General features: G+C 38.0%; 1 protein-coding gene across 1 annotated transcript in view; it reads left to right on the forward strand.

The window, feature by feature from the left end:
- The window catches only part of C8H9orf135 (chromosome 8 C9orf135 homolog), a 99,038-nt gene that overhangs the window by 42,637 nt on the left and 43,825 nt on the right, over positions 1–12,576 (forward strand). Inside the window, exon 4 of the mRNA XM_018052825.1 lies at positions 145–213. Coding sequence (XP_017908314.1) covers positions 145–213 — 69 coding nt within the window. The remainder of the gene's footprint in view (positions 1–144; positions 214–12,576) is intronic.

A 12,576-nucleotide genomic window follows, 5' to 3' on the forward strand; every position in this document is an offset into this window, starting at 1 on the left:
AAACTTGCAAACATGGAAATCCTTATAAAAATTTATAATAAAATTTATAATAAAAATTCAGCTCCCAAATTAGTTTTATATGGCTTTGAAAGTTTGTAAATGTCAGTTTGACATGTTTTCTAAAAATTGTTATCTTGTTTCCAGGGACACTGGATTGCCTGCCACAGGTTTTGGAGCTCTCTTTACTAGACACCCACCAGATTGGCGCAAAATGTTCGTAGTCCCTAAACTGCTGCAGATTGCAAAAAATGTTTCTTAATAGTTCAGAAGGTTTGATTGCAGGGGTGAAGGAATTAGTGGTGGACCAAAGTCAACAAACTGCCCTTTATGTGGTATCTTACAGGTTACCTTCCTTTCTTAAAAAAATGGTGTTTGTTTTTTTCCAATTTATAAACACTATCAGACTGTTAGAAGAAAAGTAGATTATCATTTAAAAAATATGAACAGTGATATATGTGTTTGTATGTATGTGTACACACAAAAATTAGCATGAGACTTCTTTCCTTTAACAAGCTTTTCCCATCAATATGCAAGCAATAATAATAATAATACAGTAGTTAATACTCAATATTTGTAGATTCTATATTTGTAAATTCTCTTACTGCTAAAACTGATTTGTAACCCCCAAGTCAATACTAAGGGTGCTGTTGCAGACAATAATGGATATGTATAACGACATTAATGGTGGCAAAATATTTGAGCCACCCAAAGCACACATTCCCAGCTGAGGTGGAACAAAGTGAGACTACCTTCTTATTTCAGTTTTCAGAGTGTATGCAAGTGTCCTTTTCACAATCATGTATTTTTTGCATTTTTTTGGTGATTTTTTAGTGATTTTGCTGTTTGAAATGGTTTCTAAGTGTAGTGCTGAAATGTTATTTAGTGTTCCTAGGGCAAGAAGGCTGTGATATGATTTATGCAGAAAATAGATAAACTTCCTTCAGGTATGAGTTACAGTTCTGCTGGCCATACTCAAAGTTAATGCATAAACTATATATTGAATAGAATGTCTTTAAACAGAAACACGCATGAAACCAAAATATGTATTGATTTGCTGATGAAAATGTTGTAACCAGAGCTTGAAGGAACCTACCCCTGTATTTCTTCTAATACATTCAAGATTTTCTAATTCAGTGTTCACAATGACTTTGCAGAACATTCCTGTGACTATTGAGAATTGACTGTATAGGAAGAAACTACTATTTTTTTTAACTAATAAAAGAAATTACTTTTGGAGACAACATGATTTGTCACTATAGAAAAAATATTTCTTTTCTACTCATCTTTGTAAAGAAGACAAACTTTCATAATTGCTATAATGATGTGTATATATATATATATATATACATATATATATATATGTGATGAAATATAGGTAATTATAAGCATGAAATGGAGAAGGCAGTGGCACCCCACTCCAGTACTCTTGCCTGGAAAATCCTATGGATGGAGGAGCCTGATAGGCTGCAGTCCATGGGGTCGCTAAGAGTCGGACACGACTGAACGACTTCGCTTTGACTTTTCACTTTCATGCACTGGAGAAGGAAATGGCGACTCACTCCAGTGTTCTTGCCTGGAGAATCCCAGGGACGGGGGAGCCTGGTGGGCTGCCGTCTACAGGGTCGCACAGAGTTGGACACAACTGAAGTGACTTAGCAGCAGCAGCATAAGCATGAAAAAATTCGAAGTGTTGGATTGTGTACTATGAAGACATGAGTATATGTATCATCACTGGCAATTTAGTTGTTTTTGCTTCCTTTGAGAACTGTCTGGCTTTAAAGCTAACCTATTTTGCAGAGTGTGTGTAGGATGGTAGTGGAAAGTGCTGTAAGCTGACCCTGAATTGTCTCCTACAACTCCAAGTAGAGAAAATATTCTCGGATATAGAGGACCTGGGCAGTATATCTTGAGGAGAAAGAAATGCCAGGGAAAATAAGTGCAGTTAAGCCCAGAGAAGTACAGCAGAGGCACTCAACTCATATCTCTTATACTTACAGTGAAGACACCAGCTGAGCCTCCCTTTTCAGTGGACCATTTATAGAGTCATCAAAAGCAGAGGCAACTGATCATCTTATTAATAATGCAGCTGAATTCCTGGTCTTAAAAATATCATGACACATCTAAAGAACAAAAGCATCATGAAGAATGAAAAGACATAGATAACTTCTAACAGATGAAATAGACCTGATGGAACAAATGTAACAGGAATTCAAAACCGATGGAACAAAAATAGAAAGCTTAATTACTTAGGGAAATAAAGAAAATGGTTGCAAATATAAGGCAAAATAATAAAAATCAGGTTGACATTAGTTTCCCAACAGCAACATTGGATGCAAGAGCATAATATTAAAGTATTGAAGGAAAAGAATTTTGAACCCATCATTATTTAAATGTGCAAGTCAAATAAAGATACTTTTAGGTATACAAGGACTAGTTTCAGACTTACTGTCCTGACACGGATAATGATAGAACTGCATAAAATGTTATGCAACTGTTGTCAAGGATTGAATAGCAACCAGTGGGGTTCTGTGCTCCTGAAGATGAGAACTGAGGATCACTTACTCACTGAGGTCACTTTTCCTGGCTACAGGGCAGGGAGGTGAGCCCAAGAGTAGAGCAGTGTTATTGTTGAGCTGGGGGTGGGGAATAGGAATTTAGAGCTTCTGATGTAATTGGAATTTGTAGGACAGACTATTGCACAGAAGGATGTTGTGTTTGGAGGTAGGAACAGAAGTCTGCATGCAATTTCCCTCAGGTTGTTAGTCAATTGCTCGGCTCTGCATACACTATCAAAATAGAACATACTCCTGCTTTTAAAAAATCAAATGAAACTGTCTATAGTGTTTTCTGAAATTTCACAGTGCTGCCCCTTCCTGCATGGTAGTATTGTGTAGTGAACTTCAGGGCTACATTACCTACTTTCAAATCCTGGCTCTGACACTTACTAGCTATGTGAACTTGGGCTATTAATAGTTGCTTAACCATTTTGTACCTTGGTTTCTTCATCTGTAAAATGAGGATTGAGTTATAGAGTTGGGATGACTAAGTAAGTTAATACATGTGAAACAGAACAGTAATTCGTGCATATATGTTAAATGCTAAGCAGATCTGCTGGTCCAGCCACTTGGCAAACACTTTTGGTTAAGAAACTCCTATCTTTCAGTTCAGGAAAATATTCTTCATTTATTTCACTGATTGATGATTTATACCTTCCATTTTCTCTGTTCTCACTTTTGGAAATACTTTATTTAAATGTTGGTTTGCCTGGCCTGGTCTTCTAATTTTCTTGTCTTCTCTCTCATATTTATCTTTACTGTCTACTTTACTCTCTGTGTCTTCAACCCTACTATTGAGTTCTCTTTTTGTTTTCTGAATCCTTTGGTTTTTATAGAATTCTTTGTTTGTTTCATGAAACAAACAAATATCTATTTGAGGATGTTAGTAATAGTTAGTTTTACTAAATTTTTATCTATGCGTAGTATCTATTTCCTCCAAGATGCTTTTTATTAGTTTGCCTTTTGTTTGTTTGGTGTCTATCTTTGATACTAGAAGCTTTCCTTAGATGTTTGGTAATTACTTCTTGGTTCTCTGCTCATGGGCTTCCCCGGTGGTTCACCTGGTAAATAATGCGCCTGCAATGTGGGAGACCTGGGTTCGATTCCTGAGTTGGGAAGATCCCCTGGAGGAGAACATGGTAACCCACTCCAGTATTCTTGCCTGGAGAATCCCCATGGACAGAGGAGCCTGGTGGGCTACAGTCCATGGTGTTGCAAAGAGCTGGACATGACTGAGCACCTAAGCATTCCTGCTCATAATTAAGAGATGAGGCTCAGAGCCTGTGTGTGAGGCTTATTTATTTGGAGCTTCACTGGAGGGATCTAAGCATGTCTTTTTTTTTTTTTTTGGCAGAAGCCCTGGTATCAGTATTTTAGTCTTTCCTTATGGGCTCGTCACATTCCCCAGAGGAAGTTCCCCAAATTGCCCATCTGCGCTAGTACCTGTGGTGTTGGAGTAAACAGGGCAATTAGCTTGGACATCCATGTTGATCCTTCACTGTGCATGGTCGCTGAACTATGTTGTTGGTCAAGGACTTTCTCTTTTATCATTTCAAGTGAATAAATTTCTAGCTTCCTCCTGAAGTAAGGGAGTAAGGGAGGGGCGGTTATTCAGTAATGGGGTGTGGAGGAATATCCTGCCTGGAGTTTATGTGCTTTTCAAAAAGCTCTGCCCCAATCTTCCTTTGCTGCCTTAGGATTTGGTCAGCATTCTGTTAAGTCAGAGACCACTTGTCCAGCTTTGAGTGTTCATTTCTCATGTTCCTTTTTCTGTTCTCCTTGTTCTTGTGGGTTTATTTTTATTTTTTTAGTCTCTTTAATTTGATTTTAGTGAAGCTTTTTGAGGAAGCAAGATTCAGAGTGTACATTCAATCTTAACCTTGAAGTCATTCAGTCTCATCTGAAATTTCACCTCTTCTGAAGGACCTTCCCTTTCTACTGCCACTCCCAGCCCTCATGGTAGGTCTCTTGTGGGTGTTCATAGTACCATGTACTTCTTTTATCCCTATCCAGTTAGGTTGCTGTTACTTACCTTCTTATTTGTCTTTCTTACTGAAATCAGTGCTCTGAAGCAAAGGCTGTTGCAGCTCTCCCCAGTCCTAATAAAGAGCCTGACCTACTGTAGGTATAATTAATTTCTCGAACAAACTATTTCTGATATTGAACAGCAAATTATACTGGAAAAGGTGTATAACTAATTCCTATTTTGCTTGATTTTACAACTTTAAGTCCTGAAGAACTAAAGTTCTCAATGTTAGTTTGGTAAATATATTAAAAAAGACACAGTCTTTTAGAAAATCAGCTCTTATTAGTTTGAATTACTAGAATTACTTGTTTGTTTTGATTCACAAGTATTAGCAAGGAAATGAATACATGAGTACCTTCATCCATCCCCCACTAATTCCATACGTAATTCTTTCTTTCAGTTAATGTACACTAATTATAGGGCATTGTATACAATAGAATGCTCTGGTGTTGTAGAATCTGCTCTCTTGAATATTAAATATTCTTTTGCTTCTTGCCAACTGTACAGCTGTAGAAGTTAAATGTCAACTCTAAAAGGCAATGAATAAAAATGAGTTTGCTCAATGGACCAAAATAATGTGCCCTTAACTCGTAAAATAAAAGCTATAATCATAATGTAAATTTAAACTTCAGGTTACCCTGATGGAAAAAAATCAGAATACAGATATAGCTTTGTTATTCAGGAGACATTAGTTAGATGCATTTATCTTAATTTTAGATAACATTCATTATGTTGTGATAGCATTTGACAGTCTGTTTCTTTTCTTGCAACTCAAAAGCAGTAGCCCACCTACTTTATTTTGAGCCAATGTGAAGAAGACACACCTCTCTTCCTTAAACTGGCAGCAAACATCTCAGTGGAACATTTTGAAAATCAGAACAACCAGAATGTTTGACATCACTGGATTTATCAGTCCTGACCTTAACTAGAGAAAAGGGCTTGGTGAATAATTCCTTCCACACATCCAGATGGAGATATGTTTTTGACAACTGCAATATATAGAGTGGTCAGGTTGAGACCAAAAGTGATATTGATAACTTACACTTTAAAAATGAGATTGATATGCCTTGAGGCTGGAGTGAGCTTATCCAGAACTAGAGTTATTGCTTCTCTTGAGAGTTGATTGCATTTCTATCAGTGAATAACCAAGGAATTGGCATTAGCCAGTGATGGAAGGGGTGAGAGTCGAGAAAGCTCAAAGATGTCAACAGTGCTCTTATGGTCTCAAATGGATACAGTTGCATGTTTAGGGGTCTCTAACATACATTACTTTTACTACATGGATAGAGAGACTAAAGGTCTAGAAAAATAATGAGGCACATTTCTTTTAAGGCATATAGGAAAAGTGGATAGAAACATGAAGCTGTAAAAAGTTAAAGGTCTTTCTTTGCCCTTCTACCTGATTCTTAAGACTCCTCAAGGAGCTTTCACTTAATTTGAAAGTACTTTTTGTGAGGGATGAAAAACTCACTGTCAGAAGGCTCGTGGATATCTATTATCTAATACAAAATCATTTTATGATTTGTCCATAGAACCAGACAGTTGTAGCTGATTTGTTCTAAGAAGTAAGGTTTTTCATGTACAATATAATGTCTTGACTGTGTCTATGACCATTAAACAAACAAAAAAACAGAAACCAAACTAACAGAACAAACAACCGCAAAAACTGTATAAAGCAAATCCAATTTTGAGAGGTGTGGTATAAATATAATTTTAAGATCTTATTTCTCAGAAGCCCTTATTTAAACATATGTACATAACTATATATGGTCCTGGAATAATGGTTCACAGGAGAAGTTTTTCTTTTTTTAATAGGAAAAAGCCAATTCTAATATAACATATTTGCTGGGTGAAAAGCAGATCCATGGGCTTCTGGGCCAGTTTGAGGGCAGCCCAGAAGTATTAATCACCTACTAGAGGGTGGAGAAAAAGCAAGGTAGATCTCTTACAAGGTCAGCTCTAACTAATGTGTCCTGTCATTTTTGCCAAATTTCATTGCCTTCTTGTGGTAGTGATTAGTGTTTATTGTTGAAATTTTATGATAAATGTGTCTTGTTTCCAGAATTGTCCAAACATTTATGTGATCCACCTGACTGGAGAAGAAAGAAATCAGTAGTGTTTTAGATCACTGGATAGCTTTTTGGCCATAGTGTGGTTTTTAAGAAAGGGAATGGTATAGGAAAATAGGAGACACGGATTCTACTTTCAGACATGTGTTAAACCTACTATGTGACCTTGTGCTGGCTGATAACCCTCTCTGGGCTCCAGTTGTTTCCATCTGGAAAATGAAAGGATTGAACCAAACGATCTGTAAAGTCCTTTCCTGCTCTAAAATTTTATGCTTCTGAAGGAGAAAGGCATCTATAGCTGCATAAATGGACAAATTAAATGAGGCCAAAAAGTAGTTCAGACAGTTAAGCTTTCATTGTTGGCACAGAGCACTTATCCATATATGTGTGCAATGATCACCTCACAGTCGCAGTAGCAAGCTTAGGGCACGATTTAAACTTCCAATTCACTCTTCTCCCTGGAGCATATAACATCTGTAAAACCTTTGGCACTCTTCAGAGGAAAGGGACTGAATATGAAGAGCAGGAGGGTCTTTTTTCCCCCTCAGTGTGTAAGGCATTTACTGTCTTTTCCTACTCAGGCACTTGGATTGTGGCTTGTTTCTTGGTAAGATAACACCAAGTTGTTGAACATTTTCCTACAAGAAAAAAGTTTAAAATTGCCTGATGGTGATGGCGATGAGGATAACAACAAAGAAAATGTGGAGAGGAGAGTTGTTTGGTGAAATGATTATGGAATGAGAGGGAGACAGATCTGAACTGAATTCTTTTATTTTTTAAATAAAAAAAATTATTTTAAATTGGAGGATAATTGCTTACAGTGTTGTGTTGCTTTCTGCCATACAATGATGTGAATCAGCCATAAGTATATATATGTACCCTCCCTTCCGAACCTTCCTCTCACCTTCCACCCCATCCCAGCACTCTGTGTTGTCACAGAGCACAGAGTTGAGCTCCCTATGTTATACAGCAACTTCCCATTAGCTGTCTACTTTGTATATGGCAACGTATATGTTTCAGTGTTACTCTCTCAATTTGTCCCACCCTCTCCTTACCTTTGTCCATAGTTCATCAGGCACTCTATCAGATATAGTCCCTTAAATCTATTTCTCACTTCCACTGTATAATCGTAAGGGATTTGATTTAGGTCAAATCTGAATTAAGGTCAAATACCTTAATAGTCTAGTGGTTTTTCCTACTTTCTTCAATTTCAGTCTGAATTTGGCAATAAGGAATTCATGATCTGAGCCACAGTCAGCTCCTGGTCTTGTTTTTGCTGACTGTATAGAGCTTCTCCATCTTTGGCTACAAAGAATATAATCAATCTGATTTTGGTGTTGACCATCTGATGATGTCCATGTGTAGAGTCTTCTCTTGTGTTGTTGGAAGAGGGTGTTTGCTATGGGCAGTGCATTCTCTTGGCAAAACTCTATTAGCCTCTGCCCTGCTTCATTCTGTACTCCAAGGCCAAATTTGCCTGTTACTCCAGGTGTTTCTTGACTTCCTACTTCTGCATTCCAGTGATAACAAACAGTAATATTCTGTGTCTTGATGGTCTGGATAACCACAGTGGTGTGGTCACTCACATAGAGACAGATATCCTGGAGGGTGAAGTCAAGTGACCTCAGAAAGCCTTACTACCAATGATGCTAGTGGAGGTGATGGAATTCCAGCTGAACTATTTAAAATACTAAAAGATGATGGTGTTTAAGTGTTGCATTCAATATGTCAGCAAGTTTGAAAAACCCAGCAGTGGCCACAGGACTGGAAAATGTCAATGTTTTCATCCCAGTTCCAAAGAAGGGAAGTGCTAAAGAATGTTCAAACTACTGGACAATAGCACCCTCTTCCTATGCTAGTGAAGTTATGCTCAGAATCCTTCAAGCTAGGCTTCAGCAGTACGTATACCAAGAACTTCCAGATGTACAAGCTGGGTTTAGAAAATGCAAAGTAACTAGAGAGCAAATTGCCAACATTCACTGGATCTTAGAGAAAGCAAGCGAATTACAGAAAAAAAACATCTACACCTGTTTCATTCACTACATGAGAGCCTTTGACTGTGTGGATCACAACAAACTGTGGAAAATTCTGAAAGAGATGGAAATACTAGACGATCTTACCTGTCTCCTAAGAAACCTGTATACTGGTCAGGGAGCAAGTTAGTACCTCACATGGAACAACTGACTGATTCAAAATTGGGAAAGGAGTACAACAAGGTTGTATATTGTCACCCTGTTTGTTTAACATATATGCAGAGTACATTATGTGAAATGCTGGGATAGATGAGTTATAAGCTGGAATCAAGATTGCTGGGAGAAATATATATATGATACCACTCTAATGGCAGAAAACAAAGAGGAACTAAAGAGCCTCTTGATGAAAGTGAAGGAGGAGAGCAAAAAAGTTGGCCTAAAACTCAGCATTCAAAACGCTAAGATCATGGCATCTGGTCACATCACTTCATGGCAAATAGAAAAGGAAAAACTGGAAACAGTCATAGATTTTCACTTCCTGGTCTCCAAAATCACTGCAGATTGCCTGTAGCCATGAAATTCGAAGACTCTTGCTTCTTGGAAGGAAGGCTATGACAAACCTAGACAGAGTATTAAAAAGCAGAGACCACTTTGCTGACAAAGGTCCATATAGTCAAAGCTATGCTTTTTCAAGTAGTCATGTACAGATGTGAGAGTTGGACCACAAAGAGGGCTGAACGCCAAAGAATTGATGCTTTTGAGCTGTGGTGCTGGAGAAGACTCTTGAGAGCCCTTTGGACAGCAAGGAGATCAAACAAGTCAATCCTAAGGGAAATCAACCCTGATTACTCATTGGAAGGACTGCTGCTGAAGATGAAGCTCTAATATTTTGGCCACCTGATGTGAAGAGCCCAGAAAAGACTCATTAGAAAAGACACTAATGCTGGAAAAGGTTGAAGGCAAAAGGAGAAAAAGGTGGCAGAGGTGAGATGGTTGGATAGCATCACCAATTCAGTGGACATGAACTTGGGTGAACTCCAGGAGATGATGAGGGACAGGAAGGCTTGGCATGCTTCAGGCTATGGGGTTGCAAAGAATTGGACACAACTTAATGACTGAACAAAAACAACAAATATTCCATTTATATATATCTCATTTTTTGAGGTAGGCTTATATTGTTATAAACTTCCCTCTTAGAACTGCTTTTGCTGTATCCCATAGGTTTTTGGAAGATCAGTGATATATATTGAAAACTTTTGGAGAACTTTACATAGAAATCATCTACAAAAAGATATGGGTTTCCTCAGTGGTGCAGGTTCAGTTCTTAGGTTGAGAAGATTCCCCAGAGGAGGAAATGGCAAGCCACTCTAGTATCCTTGCCTGGAGAATCCCATGGACAGAGGAGCTTGGCAAGCTACAGCCTGTAGGGTCACAAAGAATCAGACATGACTGAAGGGACCTGGCACGCACACATGGGTTTTGGGTCATTGTGTTTTCATTGTCTTTTGTTTCTAGGTATTTTTAACTTTCTTTTTTTTTTTTGATATTTTCAGTGACATCTCGGTTATTTAGAAGTGTGCTGTTCAGCCTCCATGTGTTTGTTGTTTTTTTTTTTAACTGATTTTTTTCCTGTAATTGATATCTAGTCTCATTCCCCAATGACTCAGAAAGGAGACACAGGTTTGATCCCTAGGTCAGAAAGATCCCCAGGAGAAGGAAAATGGCACACCACTCTAGTATTCTTCCCTGAAAAATCCCATAGACAGAGGAGCCTGGTGTGCTACAGTCCAAAGAGTTGCAAGTAGTCAAGACACAACCGAGGGACTAACCACAGCGGCAAGCGCACAGAGTTGTGGTTAGAAAGTGTGCTTGATATGATTTTAATTTTCTTAAGTTTACTGAGGTTTGATTTGTGACCCAAGTAAAGAGCCTCTTGATGAAGGTGAAAGAGGAGAGTGAAAAAGCTGGCTTAAAACTCAACATTCAAAAAACGAAGATCATGGCATCTGGTCACATCACTTCATGGCAAATAGATGGAGAAAAAATGGAAACAGTTATAGACTTTTTTTCTTGGGCTCCAAATCACTGTGGACAGTGACTTCAGCCATGAAATTAAAAGCCTCTTGTTCCTTGGAAGGAAATCTATGACAAACCTAGATAGTATATTAAAAATCAGAGATATCATTTTGCTAACAAAGGTCTGTATAGTCAAAATGATGGGTTTTCCATTAGTCATGTACGGATGTGAGAGTTGGATCATAAAGAAGGCTGAGGACCAAAGAATTGATGCCTTCCAATTGTGGTGTTCGAGAAGACTCTTGAGAGTCTCTTGGACAGCAAGGAGATCAAACCAGTCAATCTTAAAGGAAATCAACCCTGAATATTCATTGGAAGAACTGTTGCTGAAACTGAAGCTCCAATACTTTGGCCACCTGATGCGAGGAGCCGAAATTGGAAAAGACCTCGATGATGGGAAAGACTGAGGGCAGGAGGAGAAGAGGGCAATAGAGGATGAGATGATTGGATGGCATCATTAACTCAATGGACATGAGTTTGGGCAAACTCCAGAAGATGGCAAGGGACAGGGAAGCCTTGTGTGCTGTAGTTCATGGGGTCACAAAGAGTCAGACATGCTGAGTGACTGAACAACAACTAATGTGATTTGGAGAATGTCTCATGTGCACCTGAGAAAAAAGTGTATTCTGCTGTTTTGGAATGAAATGTCCTGAAGATATCAATTAAGCCATCTGGTTTAAGGCTTGTGTTTCCTTATTAATTTCCTGTGTGGATGATCTATTCATTGGCAAAAGTGGGGTGTTAAAGTCCCCTGCTATTATTGTGTTACTGTTGATTTCCCCTTTTATGTTTGTTAGCATCTGAATTCAATTCTTGACTTACTTTCTTTTGTTAAAAAATTATTTTACCAAAATATAGTTAACTTACAATGTTGTGTTAATTTTTACAGTAGAGCGAAGTGATTCAGATATATATATTCAGATGTATATGTGCATATTTATATACACACGTATGTTCTTTCTCATATTCTTTTTTGTTATTGAATATAGTTCCCTGTGCTATATTACATTCAGATTTTGTCATTTAATCCATTCTGTACATAACAGTCTGCATCTGCTAATCCCAAACTCCAAATTCATCCTTCTCTCTTAGCAAACCACAAATCTGTTTCTCTCTGTCTGTGAGTCTGTTTCTGTTTTGTAAATAGGAAGTTCACTGTGTGATATTTTAGACCCCAAGTGTAAGTGATGTATAGTATTGAGTTGGCCAAAAAGTTTGTTCTGGTTTTTCCATACCATCTTGTGGAAAAATCCAACAAACCTTTTGGCCAACCTGGTATTTGTCTATTTCTGAGTTACTTCACTTAGTATGATAATCTCTGTGTCCATTCATATTGCTGCAAATGGCATTTTTTCTTTATTTTTTATGGCTGAGTAATGTTCCATTGTATACATGTACCACATCTTTTTGATGGACATTTAGGTTATTGTGAACAGTGCTGCTATGAATGTGCAGGTATATATCTTTTTTTCATTCTTCTTATTTGTTGTAGGACCTTTTGTTTCTGTGTCCAACTTTCTTCTTTTGGATAACATTCTCTCTCCCATTCAGTGCAATCCAATTAGACTGTGTGATGAATGGGATGATTCTCTTCTCCACTCTCACCTCCTCACAAACCCACAAACACCTGGGCATATGACGCAGGCCAGGCCAATCAGAATGCACTCTAGTATAGTAATCAGAGTTTTGGGCAAAGTGCCCTCTGGTGTTCCAGGTAACAAGTTATAGAGGGCATCTTGCTGCTAGTGGAGCATGTCTGTGAATGAAACTGAACAGAGGTGTGGGAAAAGAGTTTGATTATATTCTTTTTACCTGTGCTGGTATTTTTCTTTTTTTCCTCTTCATGGAGTTTACATAATTTATAACTTAAGAGTAAC

Source organism: Capra hircus, chromosome 8, assembly GCF_001704415.2.
Source record: "Capra hircus breed San Clemente chromosome 8, ASM170441v1, whole genome shotgun sequence".
NCBI classification, from domain to species: Eukaryota; Metazoa; Chordata; class Mammalia; order Artiodactyla; family Bovidae; genus Capra; species Capra hircus.